We start from the raw sequence: 22,427 nt of genomic DNA, 5'->3' as shown, positions 1-22,427 counted from the left end.
AAAACACAAACATTTGTGGAGGCTCTCAATTATCTCCTCAAGCAATAGAGACCTCCAAAGCAGAAACGCAAGCAACCTCCAACCCCAACACAACCCAAATGACACATAGCCCACAGGCTCAGTGTGCCAATAAACCACAGCCCTTAAGGCAAAACAACGTACCCACACACTAGTCAAAGGTGACTATAGTTAAGCACAAGGATGTCCCACTCACTGGGCTAAACAAGGAGAAGGTTACTGTCAGCTGCCTGTCAAGTGCCAACATCCGCCACGTAACCCACTCACTCAGGTCACTCCACGACGAGTACAAATATGACTGTTATTGCCCATATTGGTGTGAACAACCTGAGACGTACCTCCCTGGACTACATGAAGAGAGACATGGAAGAGCTCTCCGATCTTGTAGCCCAGGCAGGTATGACCCTTGCCCCGAGGAGCATCCTGCCATCATCCAGAATGATACCCAGTATAAGGACAAAATGATTGACTTCAACAATTGTCTAAGCTTCTGGTGTCATTCTAAGGGGATCCAGTATCTGTCTGCCTGGGATGACATGGTCGACAGACCACGATGCTTTGCCAGAGATGGCCTCACCTGTCACCCCCCGGGATTCCAGATACTGGCTACGGGTCTTGCCTCCCCTATAGTGCCTTTGTTATGCAAGGCATAAATGACACATTCACCACCATAACAAGAACAAGCAAGCAAAAACAGAGAATAATGCTACTCAATGCTAGAAATCTAAATCTCAAAATGCACTCACTCAAGGCACTCCTTATGGAGATCATCAATATCTGTGCAGTGACTAACACCTGGTTCAAGGCTTTAGAGAGCACCCCTGCATTACCAGGCTATAAAACTCATACCACACTTTTCGGCCATCTAACCTGAACCAGAACACCAAGGGCAGAGGTGTGTCCATATTCATTAAGGATATCCACACCTTCAGGCTAGTTGCGCAGCATAATGCATCCGAGGTTATCCAAGTGCAACTAACTCTGGGCAAAACTGCAATCCAAATTGTAGCTTGCTACAGATCCCTCATCATGCCCCAGGATTCCCACTCCTCTTTTCTTGATGCACTGGAAAATATTAGAGTTAAACCAAAACACCCTAATAATGGGTGATTTCAACTACCTCACCATTAACTGGAACACTACTCATGTACCATCTCCTTTGCTCAACGCTTTCTGGAGTTCATAAATTCCTATGCCCTAGATCACCTTATTCTATAGCCATGTCAAGAATCTCAGTGGGAACACCCAGATCTGCTCGGAGTTACAGCACAAAAATTACAGAACCAACTGATATTGCCAACATCCTGGCAGACAGGTACAGTGCCAACTTTACCCCCCCCCCCTCACCCCAAAGGTCCAATATCTATACAGGAAGAATGCAGAGTCCCTGTAATCACAGCTATGCAGGTAAAAGCTGCACTCTCTAAAACCAAAAACACAGCATCCATGGGACCGGACAACATCCCAGGCTGCATTTTACACTAACTTCAGAACAAACTGGCTCACCACCCAAGCACCATGTTCAACAAGTCTCATGTCAGGCTTTGTGCACAGCAACACACTCCACAAAGGGGAGCCACCACTGATCCTGGGAACCATCACCCTATTAGCCTGATGAGCCTGGTCTGCCAGACCATGGAACATATTATCATGGAACTCAAACAAAGACAGTGGTAACCTTCAAAGTGTTCTTTCCATGGCTCTAACAGGAGTAGACTGCCTAGGTATGTAGTGTTCCTCCCTAATAACTGCAGGCTTAGCAATAGTCATGTCTGCTACAGTATCCCTCTTTGTATTAATTTCTTTACCCTGCACCAGAATAGGTTAGACAACGTTCTGAAAATCAGGAGCAGTTGCAGTCTCAAAATAACCCACCACAACTGCAGGGCTGTCTGCTCTTCTCCATCCTGCTGTTATGAACATCTGGAGTATGCATACTCCATTCCTCATTTAGTTAGAATTAAAATATTTTACTTCAAGACCTTGATATTTACTTGAGCCAGTGGTTCACCATGCCAGTGAAATGTACTGTGAAGGTTTATGCTGCCCCATTGAGTCCCCTGTACAGATGTGCAGTACTGGTGTCCCTTTCAGAGCAATTGTGCCCTAATGGCTAGTTGGGTCACCCCCCCCCCCCACACACACTTCCTTATAACTCCTGCTCTGTTAAATTAAACTCACCTGTACTCATCCAAAGTATTAAATACTTACTTTCTTACCATAAGGTCTCCCAGTATTTTAAAAGTAGTAAAGTGACATGCACTCATCTGCCTATTAAAGCAAGCAGATATTTATGCGGTTGAATGGCTAACACCATCTTCTGGCTTAATCGCGTTTTCTAATTTTTTCTATAAGATTCAGGAGAACGTTTAATACCCTTGAACAAAGCATCTTCACTTTACAATAACCCACACATTCAAAAACTAATTTTAGACACAGGATTTTTTGCCTCATTTGTGAATATAAGAGTTAAACCCCTTACCCATTCCTCTTGGGACAGTTTGAGGATTACATTTCAAATGCCTGAATAAAACAATTAAAAAGTCACCTCTCCTTATACAAAGGAAATAAATAGCTATTGATCATGGCACTTGGGCTGGGTTTTCTCCATTACTCACATACTTTGATGGCAGATCACATCACCCTATTCTACTGGCAATCCTTATTTCTTTCTTCAACTTCTATCACATTTGTGCACATGCTATATTTTTCAGAGAGGTGGGATAAAGGATAACACCCCAGTACTGATACCCTCTCTCACCAGTTTATGGTACTCTAGCAAATCCAAAAATACAAGTTACTGTTTACTCTGTAACCCCAACCTTAGAATATTTGAGTGGGAATAGCTTGAGCAGTAACATTATAAAGGCTGGACTACCACAGTTAGGTGTACACTGTTATTACAAACCTTGGCACATTTATTGACAGTGGTCTGTCCTCCGACTACCATGATACAAATAATCCAGTTACTCTTGCCATGTCCTCCAGATCTGAAAAGGTTATTACCTCCCTCTACTCCTCAGTAAGTTGACCCTTAATAGGAGTATAATGTCCCCTTTAGCGGGTATCTGTCCAAACACATAATACAACTCATGACGCTTAAAAAATTCTGAGTATGGACTCCTTAAGCCACACAAAAAGTCTACAATCTCTTTATCACCATCTCCTTTCTCCTACATACTCATGCAGTGACCTGTGCTTAACCCACAAGGAAACAAAAATGAAGAAAGTAAGGAGATAGTCATAAAAGTCAAGTGTGGGCACCTGATGGCTCTTCAATTCTTAGCATAAGCAAAAACTTCAAGAAAAATAAGCGAAAGTTCCAAAAAGTATTCCAGACACCAAGGTAGAAATAACAGCGGTTTATTGTAGTAAGCGCTTTCACCCGTAGGCTTCTTCAGACTTTACAATCCTGTCAAATAGTCTACAAATTTAAATATACTACAAACTTCTTGTATTGGTCAAGCACCAACCAATAGTCAGACAATATGGAAAGTCTTAGCGCAGCACATGTTGTAAACAAACACATAATATAAACAGTTTATTCAAAAAATACATATCCCCATATATTCATAAAAACCCCTTGCACTAGGCATTCATAAAATACATAAAAATAAATAAAAAGAAAAACACAAAGACTATGCTCTGAGCATTAGACAGATCATATATACTACGACAGCATAATGGTGCGACCATTATGCTGTCGTAGTATATATGATCTGTCTAATGCTCAGAGCATAGTCGTTGTGTTTTTCTTTTTATTTATTTTTATGTATTTTATGAATGCCTAGTGCAAGGGGTTTTTATGAATATATGGGGATATGTATTTTTTGAATAAACTGTTTATATTATGTGTTTGTTTACAACATGTGCTGCGCTAAGACTTTCCATATTGTCTGACTATTGGTTGGTGCTTGACCAATACAAGAAGTTTGTAGTATATTTAAATTTGTAGACTATTTGACAGGATTGTAAAGTCTGAAGAAGCCTACGGGTGAAAGCGCTTACTACAATAAACCGCTGTTATTTCTACCTTGGTGTCTGGAATACTTTATGCTAAGAATTGAAGAGCCATTAGGTGCCCACACTTGACTTTTATGACTGTTTTTTTACTTATTATTACATCTTGTGTGGGACCTGTACTCCGTTTGCTGTGTGTGGTTTGGTTGATTTGCATTACTTGTGGTTAAAGTAAGGAGATAGTCTTAAGCCAGGTGTCTAACCTAGTGCGTCACATTTAGGTCGCAAAATCTAGGCATCCCAGATAGTCCCATTCTAGGCAGTGACTGGAACAGTTCAATGCCTTTATATGACAAATAAAACAAGCTAAAGTCACCTGGATCCATCTAGCCACAGACCAATTTAAAATAATTTATAATTACTTGCGGAAGTTTCTCAAAACAGTACACACTAATTTTATTACGCCATCAAGCATTTTTGTCCCATTCCATATCACGAGACTTCTTCAGAATAATACAAGTACACAGACTGAAATTTTTTTTTATATACAAAAGTCATTAATTACAATTCAATTCTCATTTATCAGGATTTAATCTAAAGAAACAATGCCGAATTAAAAGTAGGAAATGTACCTACCTTCACCCAACCTAATCCAAGGGGGTTCTCGCTCTGGTTCCCTAGCTCTACAACTCTCATAGTTATCTTCTTAGGAGCCTAAGCTCTCAACAATTTCTACGGCTTCTCTCTAAGCTCTCAAACAAGTCCTACAGCTACCCTCACACAGCCCAACCTTGTAAATAGCATTCTACTTTTAGTGTGTATGTAAAACGTATTTACATTTTCTTAAAACATTTGTATGTAAACTTTTTCCACACCCAACACATCTGTTTTCCTCAAATGAAACTGTATGATCCCTACCTTCAAGCTTAATGAATTTGTTAACTATGCATGATATTGAATGCAAACTTTTTCCACACCCAACACATCTGTTTTCCTCAAATGAAACTGTATGATCCCTACCTTCAAGCTTAATGAATTTGTTAACTATGCATGATATTGAATGCATTTATGAGTAACTATCCTACATAATATTATCTTTATCTTTAATATTAGCTATCAGTTGTATCTAAATTGTATAATGCATCTTGGAGCTTTTCTCCCCGAGCCTCCATGAAAATGGGTCAGTTTGGCCCAGTGGACTTCCCCTGTAATCAAACTGCAAATAAAATAAATAAAATGATGTTCAGTACAAAATAGGAGGATGTGAATTCAGTGTTCAACCTTAAAATCCTTGTAAAACTTCATATAAACTATTGAGTCGAAACATTAAAAAAAAAAAACACACTTTGAATCAAGTTAAAATAGATGAAAATAAAATGTTTGGGCATACCCTTTAAAAAACTTCCTAACCATAAAAAAACTTGTGTAGCAGGTTATGAAATCCATCCCCTTTAATTTTCACTAAAAGGTGATCCTTATAATGCCTTGTATGAAAGCTTCCCAGTCTAAAGCTTTCCTCATGACAATAGGAAGTGGGGAAAGGTTTTCACCAATACCTGGAAGACTAGTAGTGCGAGTTATATTGACAAACAAAAACTACTAGTCCTCCAGGTATTAACGAAAACCTTTCCCTACTTTATAAGTCTAAAGCTTTCCTCTTAAAAATAGAAAGAGGTTTTAATGATTTTTTTTGTACAAAAGAATTCATTCTGTATACTTGCATTGTTCTGAAGAAGTCCCAGGATATGGAATGGGACAAATGCACTTAACGGTTTAATAAAATTAGTGTGTATTATTTTGAGGAGACCTCCACAAGTAATTATAAGTTATTACATTATTCTGTTGCTGTCTGGATCCAGGTGACTTTAGCTTGGTTTTATTTGGTTGGGTTTTTGGTCACTGTTTAAAATGCATTATTTTAGTGGTAGCCTTTGTATGAGCAAGTATTACTTGGTGATTCAGAAGTTTAGGCTACATTGCCAGCCACTAAGACTGATGGGAACATATCAATGGGTAATCCTCTTATCAAAGTTAGTGAGTTATGATCCTGGTTTATAGGCAAGTATCAGGCTAGCTACACTTGTGGACCATTTTAAGCCTAGCCAATTTTTCTTAGCGAGAATCAACCCTGTACCTCGTGTGCTTGAAACACATTAACCATTATGTTACCCCAATCACCAATTAACTATTAGCAGTGGAAGTAATAATAATAATAGAGGGGAAGACTCTTTTCAATTTGAAAGTTGACATATTACTTGAGGACCAAGGCTGGAATTAATAGCCCCCTACTGAAATTTTAACAGGTAGGTAATGAAGAAATTCCATCTTTACTTGAGGACATTAGGATGGTTTTGTAAAGTAGATAGGATACTGACTCTAATCAAGATTTTTTTTCTGGTTAAGTAAGGAGTTGTGACTTATAAATGTGGTCAAACTGTGTTAAAATGCGATGTTTGCCCAGGATCTACTTAAAAAAACTAAGATCAGAACACCAATACTCATTTTGGCTAAACTGAAAATACCGAAACCTGACATACCTGAACACTGAACCTTTCCCAGGGTATGTAAACACTTGTCCAACATGGCCTTTTCTCCACTGTAGTGCGATCCCAGAAGTGGTATATATGGTTAGGTTGGCATTGGGGGGGGGGGGGGGACAGCCCATTCACGTGGGTGGGTTTTAATGGTGTGTATTTAGTTTAAGTTTAGGCAAGTGGTTACTTTTACCCTGGGAAAGATTTGGCAAGTCAGGTTTCTGTTTTTTCAGTCTTGTGAAAATGAACGGTGGCGTTCTGATCTTTTTTTTTGTTTGAAGTACATTCATTTGCCCACTAGTGGTAATTTCCAGAAAAAGATTCCTGGCATTTTTTTGTACACTTAATTCTTTTAGGGGTTACTGCTGATAACATGATAGTAAGAAATGAAACATACAGGCATTTTTTCTTGGTGGAATTTTTACTTTACTGGTATTCCATTTTTTTTTCATCTTAAGGGATAGTAGGTGCTGATGACTACATATAGGGTTTTAGGACAAATAGATAAAAGACAGCCTACAGGAAGCTTGTAGATAGTAATTAGGAATGTAGTCCAGGAGACAATTGAGGACCCTAGCCAAGTTTCACCAAAGCACTACCTGGTGAGGTGGTTTGCCCCAGGTCACACAGTATGCAAATGAAGCGTGATGGAATCAAACTCTATACCACAGGGAGCAGTTCATTAACACCTCATAGTTCTTCTGTGCTAACTGGCAGACAGCCAAGACCAAGACAATTGAGTCTCTGTAGGATATAGCAGTGTAAGGAGAAACATTATATATGGAAATAGTAGCATTTTGTCAAGGTTAGTGGAATATAGGATACATTGTTATACAGGATTGAGAGGACTGACTACATTCATTTAAAGTTTGATCTTGAAGAGTAAAAGAATATAGTAGGCCCCTGTTATCTTTATGGTGTCTTAACGTGAGTGAAAGACAGGAAAGTGGAAATTGATACTTCACAGAAATCTATGCCACCAAAATGTTAGATTAGTTCATGCTGCTGTGTTCCAGAGTAAAAGAAATGGAAGCACCATCAAGTACAATGAGAAAATTATGTATAAAATTATGCCTGTTGCAAAATCAAACAAATTGCTTAAATACAAAATATGAACAAGAGTGTATGTGTGTGTGTGTGTGTGTGTGTGTGTGTGTGTGTGTGTGTGTGTGTGTGTGTGTGTGTGTGTATGCGCGCGCAGGAATGTAAAATTCCATTATACCTCCAAAGTATGTTCTTAAAACAGGTGGATAGACTTTACTGCCACAATACTCCCCAGTTTTGGCTGCTATCATCATTAGTGAGTTGTCTGTTTTGCTGCCTTTTCAGGCAGGTAGTACATTATATGGTATTAAGTTATACAGATAGTGGTATTATCAAAGTAGATAAGATGAGTTTGTTAAAACAGGTTCAATAGAAAAGCATGACCAGTAAAAAGACTGCTGCAGCACACACTGACATTATAAGTCTTAATGACCTTCTGTCATTGGATGTCAGTCACATGGGTAGGGCAATAGTAGGGTATAAAACAAAAACAAACTATTATGATGCTGTATTTGGGAAAAATAAATTTCCTCTCTCACTACAGGACAAATATCAGATTAGGTCTGGAGGGTGTGGGTGCTCTCTACATCAAAGAAAGAAGAGACACCCGTAGCAGCTGATTGTCAGTTGCCAAGGGGCAAAACATAAAAATTAATGCAGTAAGCAGTTTTAAAGGGAATGAATGACATTTGTTACGGCAAAAAAAGGATAGTGTAACAAGCCATCCTTGTGTACCGAGTAGGTTAGAAGAATAAAAGAAAGTTTAAATGATAGATGTAAATAGAGAGTGTGTAATTGCTAGGGCCTGGCATCAAATTTACTGCAAATGCAATTCTGCAGTGATTAAATGCTAGTTTAAGTATTCAGAACATAATGTTTGTAATTGATCATATGTTAATACTGGTTGATGAATTAAGTGGGAGTGCTTAGAGAGAGGTACACTTTATAAGGTATGGGGATAGTAACACAGAAGGGAGGGGAATGAACTGAAGTCAGGCACAACAAGAGTAAGCACTGTGGAGCTTTCCTCAAAAATTAATGTTTCAAAAAACAATCAGAGTACTTTCTTGAGCAGAGGTTCCCTTTGCAAATAGTTCACTAGTGCAAAAGAAACTATTCACTTATGTGAAATAGGCACACTTGTCCTAAAGGGTCACAAGTCTGTAATGTTGCCCTCTTACTACAATACTAAAGAGTGCTAGCAGGTTTCTTAAAGAAGAGTTATGGGAGGAGACAGCTTCAATGAGTCTACTAAAGTCACCTCAGCTCCTTCACTCTGAGTGCTGTCTGCAGAATGGAACAGTGCTGCCAACTATGGTTGTTATACTATTTTAAGCAGAGACAGAGGGCAAGGGCGGAGGCAAGTTATTTCCTTTTTCCTGGTCAGGGTAACCAGCTAAGCTGACAAGTGTTGGAGCTATTACAGATAATCGAATGATTTACTGATGCAATTGAATCAATTGTGAGAATAGTCTAAAAGATAAAACAGATGTAATACAAATATATGGCATTTTAAGCATTTTATATAAAAACAGTCAAGGCAGAAAATATTATTTGGGTTGATTAAACTACTGTTTTAGATTCAGTATAATTACCCTGAATTATTTGATTTCCTTTTGTTGGCTCTAGTAAATAAGAATTTTGGAGTATGCAAGAGAAGTTCATTTTCTGGATACCAGCTTTATGCTGGTTAGTGTTTAGACATTGCATGGATTATTATTAGTTTTTGTAAAGTTGTGATACTCAGGTATGCTAGAAATATGTTATTAGCAAAGATAGAGGGGAGTCACCAGGAAGGTACAGGAACCAAACTATTTCAAATATTTCAACATTGTGCATCACACTTACAGATGAAAGGGTGAGGATTTAAACTGAATGCACAAAGCAACAAACGACTTGATGACACTTGAGAACTTTTTCTTGCTGTTGTACTTTCCATCAGTAGCAAATGTATGGCAGAAAATGATCTCAGAAGTTGAGGCTTTTTTTGGCCAACAGAATGGCATACAGAGCTAATATTGGAATGAAGAAGCAAATCAGCCTTAGAGTGGTTTAAGAAGACAAAAGGTATGAAGGGATGGTGAGGAGGGGGAAGCAGTTATATTTGTTGTATGCTCATATCTGTAAACAATTCATTAGCACATTTGTATACATAAGACAACATTTTTTTTGAGAACATATCAATAGTATCACTGGATATGGAGGACATGTGTTTGTGACAGCATTTTTAGTCCATGTACAATAAGATCTACACGTTTGATATTGAGTTGTAGCACCATATAAAATCAAGCAAACAGCAGTATCAAAACCATTACTGATACTTGTCACATAAAACATCTAATCTGACTTTCTACTCATTCTAGGCTTCTTCATCTTTGTTTTCCAATGCATGATGAAAGAAAATGTGATTAAACAATGGCGAATACACCTGTGTTGTGGCAGATTCAGAAGAAATGAATACACAGGTAAGATAAATAAAACTGTAAAAAATAGCACGGTACTGTGCATCATGGGAATGAGCTGGTACTGTGCATCATGGGAATGAGCTGGTACTGTGCATCATGGGAATGAGCTGCTGCTTCTAGTAAGGTTCCGACTACTAGACAGCCACTAAATTCATTTTGCATTCTAAGTTTGCCAATGATTTATCCTGCTATTACAACTCCTGGCCTGAAAGGAGCAATATCTAGTACAAATAAAATACAAGTGTAATTGATAGCAAGGTACAAGTATTGTCTGAACTTTGCAAGGGCTCAGAAGTGTCCCACTGCCAGTGGTGCATAGAACTGTGCCAACTTGAAAATACCAGCAATTGTGAGTGTGATATGCAACATAACCTGCTGGGTCTACTTCAAATGCATAAAAACCCACATTACATTACTGGGACGATATCACCAAAACCCGTATTTAACAAACCAACACAATGCTGAAGGATTTCACAGGGTAGGGTTCCAGGTGGCCAACAATGGTAAATTTTTCCATTTCCCCCACTGTAGTGCAATCACAGAGTTGGTATATTTAGTTGGGGGGGGGTGCAGTGTTTCACTGGTAGATGGTGGCCAACTGCATACTTACCCTTTGAAATGCTTCAGCAATACAATTGTTAATTCAGGTTTTGGCGAGGTAGTCTCAGTAATGTCTTTGGTAATGTGGGCTTCTGTTCTTTTGAAGTAGACCCAACCTGCTATATTGTGGCAAACCCGTTTCCTTTTCTCCTACAAATTCAAGTATTTTGAGTATATATAAACAACAAAAACATGAACAGAACTATGAGTTAACTGTATTTAACTAATTAGCACTTTCATCCTTCTTGTATTAGGACTTCAGACTAAACTACCCAATGTTTAGTCTTATAAAACCTTAAAACCACATATGACAATGTTTCCATCAATCAATACACTCAAAAACAAATATGGCATTTAAAATCACTTACATTTATGACATTTATAAATCACTTTAAAAATCTGTAAAAACCTGTATACCCTTGTAATAAATAAATAAATAAATAAATAAATAAATAAATAAATAAATTCCTCTGTTTTCCATTTCTTAATTCTGGTTTCATGCTTACTACCTTATTTAGTCCTAGTGCTGCATATGTACACAGATGTAATCATTTCCTTTCTATTCCCCCCCTTTACAGACTGAACAACACTGTCAACTATATAAAACATTTTTTTTTGGTGTTGAATAGGAATGATCCCTTATTCTGAGGGATAGTTTCCTGGCAAATTTGCCAGTATAATGCAGTTGACATCCCTGGCACTTTACCACACACACCACATTATGAGAACTACATGTGTAGTGATCTTCAGCATAACATATTTCTCCATTATTTTCATCTTAAAAATCCTTCCATGAATCTGCACCATTTACAAAAGCCACATCTTAATATACGCTAAGTTTTATTCTTATTTTTATCACTTGCTCAGTTTTCTAATACACTTATGTAATTATTCCCTCCCTTTTTGTATATAAACTATGGACAATTACCTACTTCTTCCCATGATATTTCATTAGCCTGCAAGATGTTCCATTTATTAGCTACAATATCTTTGTTTGCTATATGTTGAGCAAGTCAGCATCATCCTACATGAACCAAATTCTTGTTCATCTTTCACCTCTTAAAATGTTCTCTTATGATTGATTGTTTCTGGTGGTGCTGAGGTAGCGCTGTCACCTGACAGTAAGACGTTGTCCCGTTCGATTCTCAGCTAGAGCGTCTTCTCTCTGGAGACATGCGTGAATGGGCATACCTTCGTTGAAGGTTGTGCGTCAGGGCTGGCAACTCGGCACATAAAAAAAAAAAAAAAAAAAAATCTACTGCCAATCATTAGCGGACTGGAGTTCCGCTGTGGCGACCCCTAACCGGGAAAAGCCAAAAGACACAACAACAACATTGTTTCTGGATATCCTATATTCAGCAACTGTCTTGCATTCCATATTTTTCTTTCTGTAAACCTCTTCTATAGTTGGAGATCCTTATAAACAATTTTAATTACATCAATTGGGATGTGCACTAAAATAATGTAACAAATTGTTAGATACTTCTTTGTGTGTCATACTTGCTTTTTAGTGTCCTCTTTATATAGCTGTAGATCCAAATATTAAACACACATACGTGTGTGTGTGTGTATATATATATATATATATATATATATATATATATATATATATATATATATATATATATATATATATATATATATATATATACATGCATTTTTCATCATTTAATACAACAATGTTTTCTGACAAGTAATATCTGTCTTATCTCTGCTACACTTTCTGTTCAAATCATCAGGTATCTAACATCTACAATTCCTTCATGTGGAGTAACTGTTTAGAAGGCTTTATTATCCATAGTTATAAACAAACTATATTAATCTCAATTTTATCTTAGAAAATGAAATTAATATTTTGTATAGAGATATATATATATATATATATATATATATACACACACACACACACACACACACACACACACACACACACACACACACACACACACACATATACACACACATATACACACACATATACACACACATATACACACACATATACACACACATATACACACACATATACACACACACACACACACACATTTTGTACAACATACTTTTAACTGTTTTTTTTAACTTCGTATAACCGTCTACACCCACTATTAGTCTAAATTGTTGGTGTTTAATGGTTTATTTTGAAAAAAAATGTAGGGCTATCTGCTACAGAACCACCAGTGTTAGAAAGTGATAAGACAATATATAAAAGCAGGCAATAAAGTTGTCCTAAAAAGCACTAGTGGAAAAAAATGGTAGCCTTTAACTATGATGCTGGCTGTACTAAAATGGATGAAAATTGTGCACAGCGGGTGAACTATGCAGTCCTTTGGGGTCAGTTTTTCTTCTGTAGTAAGTGGTCTTTTTGCTGCTAAGCTTTGATGTGAAATTAGAGTGCGAGTACCTTTGTATGCTCAGTCCAGGTAGGAAGACCACCAAAATCAGAGCATATTAGGATCCTACTGAATAAGTCCAGAACAAACAGGTGAATAATGCAATGTCAAGTGCATTCCCAAAAGAACTTGGCTGGATCTTAATTGTATACCAGAAGTGACTTTGGTGACATTTATAAGTAACATGGTCCTAGTACTGTATTGTAATAAATCTGCAAACATATTTGCTTAGAACTCTACTGTGTGTGAAGTGAGACTTCCTGTATCTGTTTCATGTAAGCATCATGCCTGGCCATCCTTCCATTTACACCCTGTCCTAAAAAAAAAAAAAAAAAAAAGAAGGCCAGGCGTGAATGTTAAGATAGCCCTTACCATTCAGTTGTCAGTTTAGAAACATGGTCAGTGATTTCTGTTTTTTTTAATGGGTCCCCCAACTTAATTACAGCCTTGCCTTCAACCAATTGACTCATTTGCTCATCCTCCAAAAGCATGGCTACTGGGTCCACAAGGGCTTACCAGCCTCTTTTTGTCAGAAATGCATGTCAGGTCCACGCTCAGGAAAAGTGAGCCTTAAAATCAGTTGGTTGTTTACCAAAGAGTTCATGATCACTGCCCACATGGGGACCGAGGCTGGTCCATTCCCTACCAGGATGATAGCCATATGGCTTCATTCATTCCCTGGGACAGATGCACCATTTCCAGCATTCAGCTAGAGTTGTGAGTCAGGATGTAATGAGATCACTTTGTAGACTGACTTAATAATAACCCACCCTGAAGCATCTCTCCTGTGCTCCTGTACATCTACCCACTATGACAGCATACATGCCTCTACTCGTGTCTTTCCCCAACTTAGTGCAGTGTACCACTAGGCACCATGTGATCAGCATACTCATTTCTCCAAGGATGCAACCCTCAATGCTCTCTGGGGTGCGTCACCTAGCAGCAAGCCAGAGCGGTCTCCCCTAGGATGGGTGAGCCAGCAACAACCGCTTACTCCCACCAACCATCCCATCCCTTTTAGTCTCCATGCTGCTAACTGAACCTAGGTCATTCAGGTCACAGCATGTTAATCAGTAATCTGTGTCACAGGGACAGGCCATTCCGTTTATGACTTTCTTGCACTGTACAGCAAGACCTGTCTCATCAAGCCTTTTCCAACAAACAGGCTTGATTTTGGAAATTTGTTTTTAAATTTATACTGAAGTTATGTGATCTCAGAGAAGGTTATAATACTTGAGGTAGTGCTGGGTGGGGGGGGGGGGCAAATGTGGCTTTACCATCCCCCTTTATCCAAGTTATTACTTTTGATTCCATTGGTTTGAAAGCATGTAATGAGTCAGATTGCAGTAAAATAGTCGTGTATGGCATACACCTCATCTCTAGCTCACCATGTGTTTCTAGTTCTCCATCTGCTTGAACTTTATGGCCTAACATTTCTGTCGTCAGTGGAAGTCATCCTGCTTCTTTCCATTACTTGAATACATCAGTGCAACTGAGCAGATTGTTTTAAAAGAGCCTTCAGTAACGTGACGGAAATATATCACACTGAAGTACTAATGTCTTCTACCTTGATTTGTTGTACATTCACATGGCATGAAAAAGCTTCCATACTGACCAGATATTTCCTTTTGGCAAAGCTACATCCTTTTCACAATGTAGTCTGCATCACAAAATGTGACATATTTGGGTTCTCCTCTGTTCTTTTGATTCATTTAGAAAGGCGGTACTAAGAATTACTGCTTAGTTACAGAATTCTTTGACAGAGGTTTAGCAATTTGTTTCCACTGATAATCGCAGATTTGCTTTCTTTACCATTTCTAAACCATGTAAAGAGAGAGTGTGCCTTCATCTACAGGCAGTACTTGCCTATAGTTTGTTTTGTGAAGGCCAAGACCGCTCCCTACATTCATGCCCTCCCCCCAATCAGCAAGTGGTGTCAGGTTTCTCAGTTTCAGCCTCAGCTGATATCCTAGATCGCATTAGCATTATGCGATAAATGTCTATTCTCAGACACTTAGTAGGGCTTATAACCATAGTGGGAGGAAAATAAGAAAGGACTCCAAACTTTTTGCAAAGTGGGCTTTTCCCGTGCTTGAAATCTTTAAAAAAATGACAGCAATGGTATGGTATGAGAGCTATAAAAATAAACTCCAAAACAAAGATCCAGCAATTGAATGATTTAACATCTCTCTTCCAGCCAGGACATATATAGAGTCTTAACCAGTTCTTTATTTTACCTTACGGTATACATAAAGCCAGTGATATAAAGCTCACTACTAGAAGCATCTTCAGTCGTTTAAATAAACAAACTCTACAACAGAAGGAAGAAACTGCTGCAAAAAAAGACAGTAAAATCCCATGAGTGGAGGAGCTCCCTGGTCAGCCTCAGTAAGAAGCAGAGATCCCTTATAAGATCCTCCAAAGCTAGCTACGAAAACAAAATTGTCACTGATTCTAAGGGCAACCACAAAGCATTCTATAGCTATGTCAAGAATCTCAATGGCAAAACCCAGATCAGCTCTGAGTTGCAGCACAACGGCACGAAAATTACAGAACCAACTGATATTGCCAACATCCTGACAGATGGGTTCAGTGCTAACTTTACCCCCCTCTCACCCCCTAAAGGGCCCATATCTATACAGTAAGAATGCAGAGTCCCTGTAATCACATCTATGCAGGTAAAAGCTGCACTCTCTAAAACCAAACACACAGCATCCATGAGACCGGACAACATCCCTGGCTGCGTTTTACACGAACTTCAGAACAAACTGGCTCCCCACCTGAGCACCATGTTCAATCATAGTCTCACATCAGGCTTTGTGCCCACTGAATGGTGCACAGCAACAGTTATCCCACTCCACAAAGGGGGAGCCATCACTGATCCAGGGAACTATCACCCTATTAGCCTGACAAGCCTGGTCTGCAAGGCCATGGAACGCATCATGGAACTCAAAGACATTGGTAACCTCCAAACTCTTGACCCCACCCACTTCGGGTTTGTGAAAGGCAGATCATGCCTTCTGAACCTGATCAACTTCTTTGAGGCAGTCACCAAAGCCATAGACTAGGGTAAGGTGGTTCACACAGCCTATCTTGACCTCGTCAAGGCTTTTGACAGCATCCCCCATTCTGGAATGATAGATAAATTCAATAAACTAGGTATAGATCCCTATGGTCACAAGATGGGTTGCTGACTGGCTCACTGACAGAACCCACACTGTAAAAGTTGCAGACTCCAAATCTGACTTCAAACCAGTGACAAGTGGAGTACCACGGGTTCAGTCCTGAGACCTCTCCTGTTTGGTATCTACTTCTCTGAAGTACAGGCTAACACAGAAGGCCTCTGGGTAATGAAGTTCACAGATTACTGCAAACTAGAAGCCATAGTCTGGTCCCCATATGATGTGGACATCCTACAGAAGGGCCTCACTGAGACAGATGCCTGGTGGTGTCAGGGGCATGCCCTCAAGCTCAGTGCCAAAAAGGGCATAGTCATCCCCTTTGGTAAAAACTCTATAGCCATGAACTACCACATAATTGGCAGTCTACTTAACACTGAATGTGTGATAAGAGACTTTGGGACCCAGATGGACAGTAGTCTCTCCTTTGATAATCACATTGCCACAGTAGTCGGGAAATCCTTCTATGTGGTTCTCATCTAGGGGAAAAAAAAAAAAAAAAAGGGGCCATTGTTCCCCTTCTACTCGGCACTCTCAGACCCATTATAGAGTATAATGCCCCTTTTGGAATGCAACTCACAAGACATCTGCAGCAGTTGGAAAGGCCACAGAAGTACCTCACAAAGAGGATTACTGGTCTCAAACAGATGCCCTACACTGAGTCTCAAAAAACTCCAGCTTTACTCTGTAGCATATCGCCTACTCAGAGGCGATCTCTGCCTAACATATAAAGCTATGTTAAACCCAGAGCTGTTGGACATGCTACACCTTAAGCAATCCCAATCCCTCCGAGCTACACACTCTAGAGACCTAAACATTGTCTCCACAATAAACAGGACATGCTGGAGGGATAGATTCCTGTCCCAGAGACTTCCTATACTGTGGAACAAGCTACCCGTCTAGGTCAGGCAAAGTTCTTCATTAGCACTCTTCAAGAAAAATCTTGAGTGGATAAGGAAATACACCCCAGGGATCACTTCTGTGGCTCTGCTCGACAGGGGCACAGGAAATTAACTTTCTTGGGTGGCGTAAGCCAGGGAACCTTGTTGGCTAGGCTTACTTTAGGCCCTTGGGCCGATAGCCTAGTACCTGCCTATGAACTCTCTGACACTTACTGGCTGAACTTCAAGCAGCAATATAAGCAGATGTGCCAACTCCATTCAGAGCACACCACTCCACTCAACAGTAGTAAAAGGTTATGCATTAGTTTTTTTTTTTTTTTTTTTAAACCAAACCAAGGCCATAGCAAATAGTGACTCTGCAAACGAGAGGTGTTAAATGCTTGAATGGAATGTCACCAGTTCTGCTGCAAGCTCCATGTCACAGGGGCAAGACCTGTAATTCAAGCCCCAGAACTTTAAGAAATTGTGTAGGGACCACATAAGAAATGCAATAAACCTTAAAACTGGCTGTAATGCCATCATAGTGTTTCTGCAGGAGTTGTCTTCCTGCTGACCCCATCTGATTTGACTTACTGCATACCTGCTTTTAATACACACTTATGCTGAGACTACTTTAATATGGCATGGATGAATTCTCCAGGGTACCACAGGTTTGTATATACTATATAATCTACATATCTGGACATTCAGGTCTTTGTGTTTTGGCGATTGTAATGACAAGTCTACAGGATTTTTAGCTAGAAACCTCTGCTCCAGAACATGTAAAATTGTATTAAATTTTCAAATACTTAGGCATCCAGTTAGTCCCAGTGCTGTCCTGTAACAATCACCTTGATAATGTTATGAGAAAATCTCCTTCCACAGATTGTCACCAAATCATTCTACAACTGATCAGAATTATAAAGCAGACTTAGTAGAGTAATGCTAAACTCTTCCCAAACTCTGTAGCAACAGTACCACAGCCTCAAGAGAAGCAACTGGGCTCCAGACACTCACTAGTATAGGAAAAAGTTACTCCACCTGTGTCAAACACATTGAATGGTAAACTACACCAACTGAAGAGGAAAATTGATGAAACAGAACACAAATGACAGAGGAAAAAGACCCGCAATACAACAGGAAAAACTCTAAACTTCACTTTATTAGTGGAATGCTTTCGTTCAAATAAATTAAACTTCAGATAAATTCAAATGCACTCCATCCATTTAAATCCATTGCAATTAAAATACACCAACAGTCATAGTAAATTACCTATCACCTATCCCCTCCCCCTGAATTTATTAAAAAATGCAAACATGCAATTAAAAATACCGTGCTTATAAAAAAGACCAAAGTTCTTGCATACCAAATAAATAATTAATTGGAGCCCCACTCAAAAATATTTCAGCGATTTAATAATTTTAATAAGCAAGAAATAGAACACATTTCATTTAAACTCGGCCAGCTGAAAGCATTCAGTTTCAGCTGCCATATAACCTTTTCTAAAATTAAACTTACAGGTCCACCCCGAGGTCCTAAACTAACAGCATCTATAGCCATATACTTAAAACTGTGATTCAAAAACTGTTTGGTCAAAGAATTAACATCAAACTCCTTACGAATAGCATATTCATGTTCGTAGACCCTGTCCCCGAGTCTATGATCAGTCTTGTCAATATAGAAACATGAACACTGTTGGCAAGTTGCTATATACACTATCCCTTTAGAATTACAATCAAAACTTGTACCAAATCTGATACTCTTTCCCTAGTACATAAAATGAATTGCCAGTACACATTTTTGACCACCAAGGACAGCAACCACATTTCATCATTTGTGGTTATCTAACCTGAGTTTTACCATCAGACTTTTCCAGAATGGATTTAAAATTAAATGCCCTCCTATAAGCCACTCTAGGGGACAGATCAAAAAGTTCCCTAAACTGCATGTCCTCCTCCAATTCTTAAATAAAATATTAACTGTTCCCCTGTAATCTGTACTGAATTGAGTAATAAATTTGACATTGCCCCTCGGTCTCAATCCAGATTCGTCCATACATTCTAACCCAGTTTCGACAGGTAGATCCTCAAGTCGCAAGTTGAACAGACCCCAAAAAATGGGGCGAAAATCTGCTCATCTCTTCCAAATGATCTCGTTCTTTAACTCAAGTAAAACACTAGGATAACCCCTCTTCTCAAACATGGAAATCAGAAAATTACATTCTTGTAAAAAAATGTTCCTCCAATGTAACCATTCTAGTAGCTCGTACCAGCTCACCTTTAACAATGGATCTTTTTTGGTGGCTAGGATGAGCACTAGAGAAGTGAAAAAAGCTGTTGAAGAAGTTTCCTTCCTAAAAATTTTTTAAATAAATCTCTTTCCAATAATATCTTTCTCCAGTCTCACATCCAAATATGCTATACTTTGTGCTCAGTTCATGACCACTTCAAAAAGTCAGTTGTTCCATTAATATATTGCAGAAACCCTAAGGAGGTGGTCTCACCTCCTTCCAAATGATAAACAAGTCATTCAGGTACCTCAAATATAAATGAAGGATGGCTGAAAAGTTGAGTATATGTTTCAGTTAACACTATCATGTGACTGCATACATTGGCCAAGTAGCTGTTACAAATACCTCTGTCGACTTTGCTTTGAGCATGATGACATTTCATTCACATAGACCATCTCTGTAATATCTGCAGACAGTGACAGTAGAAGTCACAAAACTTCATATAATATATGTCCAAGGATTACACATAAAATGCAAGCTGGACAAGATAGTGAAAGAAAAACCAGGATGGTCTGAGTCACATTGGCACCAAGGCTATTATTTTAGAGTCTGGATCTAAATATTCATGCCTAGTATTCTAGAATAATTCAGTGCATTGAATTACTCATACTAATTCTCTGCTCACAGTTTTAGCACTATACTTGGATTCTAAAAATATTACTCATATGATACTATTACAATCAAAACATAAAAGCAAAATCAAATGTGCCACAACAGTCAGGAAATCCTTCTATGTGGTACATCTCATCACCAAGGGCTTTTCATCGTGTGCCAATATACTTGGAATGTATACTTTAGTACAATATGCTTATCACTTGCAGTCATATACCTGTTGCTGTTTAGCCAAGGGTCTTTAGGCGTCTATGTCTCTTACCTTATTTTGTTAGGGATATTGTATATTATGCAGTGGCATTCCAGCTATACATTTGTAAAGACTGCCTTTCGTAGTAGGGGGCATCATACACTTAGAAAATGTGACTGGCACATAATCATAGCCTGTGTACCAGGAACAAAATACCATCAACAGAACCTATATCATAGGTATAAATACAATAGATATAACAGTTGGGTCATAGGTGGTACTAGGCTATCGGTCCTGGGGCCTATACAAGCCTAGCCATAACAGTTCCCGGCTATTTCTTCCCTGGAAATTTACATCCCTGGTCCCCTGTCTAGCAGGGCGACTAACGTGATCCCCGGGGTGAATTTCCCCATCTCCCATCCAGTTGTCAAGGTTCCTTTTGAAGAAAGCCAAAGAGGTGCTCTGCTTGACATGTATGGGCAATCTATTCCAGAGTATGGCGAGTCTCTTGGACAGGAACCTATCCTTCCAACACGTTTTGTTCATTGTGATGACCAAGTTTAGATCCCTAGAGTGTGTGGCTCTGAGGGACTGGGATTTCTTTAAGTGTAGCATGTCCAACAGCTCTGGGTTTGACATGGCCTTGTATGTTAAGCAGATATCACCCATGAGTAGACGACATGTGACAGAGTATAGCTGGAGTTTTAAGACTGTTAGCATAAGTCATCTGCTTTAGGCCTGCCATTCTTTTAATGAGGTATATCTGCGGCCTTTCCAACAGCTGAAGATGTCTTGTGAGGTACATACCAATACAGGGCATTGTACTCTATAATGGTTCTAATGAAGGATGAGTACAGTGGGACAATGGCCTCCTTTTTTCTGGATGAAAAGCCCTTTGTGATAAGATGTACCACATAGAAGGATTTCCTGACTGCTGTGGCATGGTGGTTATCAAAGGTAAGACCACGGTCCACCTCTGTCTCCAAGTCCCTTATCACACTTTCAGTGTTTAGTGCACTGCCACTTATGTGGTGATTCATGGGTACATGTTTTTTTCCCAAAGGGGATAACTAAACATTTCTTGGCATTGAGCTTGAGCCCATGGCTCTGGCACCAAGCATCTGTTTCTATAAGGCAGTTTTGTAGAATATCCACATCATTTGGGGATTCGATAATGGCTCCCAGTTTGCAGTAATCTGCAAACTTTATTAGAGTCCCTTGGTGTTGGCCTGTAATTCGGAAAAGTAGATGCCAAACAAGAGTGGTCCCAGGACTGAACCCTGAGGTACTCCACTTGTCTGGAGCTGGATTTGGAGTCGGCTACATTTACAGTCTGGGTTCTGTCAGTAAGCCAGTTTGCGACCCATCAAGTGACGGAGGGACTAATGCCCAGCTTAGTAAGTTTATCTATGATTCCAGAGTGGGGGAGGGTGTCAAAGGCCTTGTCGAGGTCCAAATAGGCTATGCAGACCATCTTACCCTCGTCCACTGCTCTGGAGACTGATTCTAAGAAGTCAATCGGGTTGAGGAGACAAGATCGGCCCTTCACGAACCCAAACTGGGTGGGGTCCAGTGTTTGAAGGTTGCCGATGTCTTTGTTTACAAGTTCCATGATCATGCTTTCCAGGCCCTTGTAGATCAGGCTCGTCAAGCTGATGGGACAATAGTTCCCGGGGTCCGAGGTGGATCCCCCCTTATGGAGTGGGAAAACTGTAGCTGTGCGCCACTCATTGGGTACAAAGCCTGAGGTGAGGCTATGATTAAACATGACAGTTAGGTGAGGTGCCAGTTTATTTTGTAGTTCATATAGTACATAGACTGGGGTGTCATCTGGTCCCATGGATGCTGTATTCTTAGCTTTGGAGAGTGTGTTATTTACCTGTGTGGCCGTGATTACTGGAATTTGGCAATTTTTTTAGTATTGAGCTGGGCCCTTTAGGGGGTGAGAGAGGGGTGAAGTTGGCACTGAATCAATCCGCCAGGATATTGGCAATATCCTTGGGATCAGTATATTTAATCTCATTCTGTTGTAGCTCACAGCAGATCTGAGCATTGCCATTTAGATTCCTGACATAACTATAGAATGCCTTGTGGTTGTCCTTAGAATCTTTGGCAATTTTATTTTCATAACTAGCTTTGGAGGATTTTATGAGGATCTCAGCTTCTTACTGAGGCTGGTAAGGAAGTTTTTTGCATCCTGGGATTTTCCTCTTTTCTGCAACAGTTCCTTCCTTTTGTTGTACAACTTGTTTATGGCAGGG

At 39.3% G+C, this 22,427-nt stretch overlaps 1 protein-coding gene across 1 annotated transcript in view; it reads left to right on the top strand.

Moving 5' to 3' along the window:
- The window catches only part of LOC122789870 (adhesion G-protein coupled receptor G6-like), a 189,934-nt gene that overhangs the window by 121,162 nt on the left and 46,345 nt on the right, over nt 1-22,427 (top strand). Inside the window, exon 6 of the mRNA XM_044057304.1 lies at nt 9,920-10,021. Within this exon, the coding sequence (XP_043913239.1) occupies nt 9,920-10,021 (102 nt within the window). The remainder of the gene's footprint in view (nt 1-9,919; nt 10,022-22,427) is intronic.

This window comes from Protopterus annectens, chromosome 15.part0 (assembly GCF_019279795.1).
Source record: "Protopterus annectens isolate FY-2018-M chromosome 15.part0, PAN1.0, whole genome shotgun sequence".
In the NCBI taxonomy this organism is placed as follows: domain Eukaryota; kingdom Metazoa; phylum Chordata; order Ceratodontiformes; family Protopteridae; genus Protopterus; species Protopterus annectens.
Note: the sequence above shows the minus strand (reverse complement) of the source record. Positions and strands in the feature narration are given on the sequence as shown.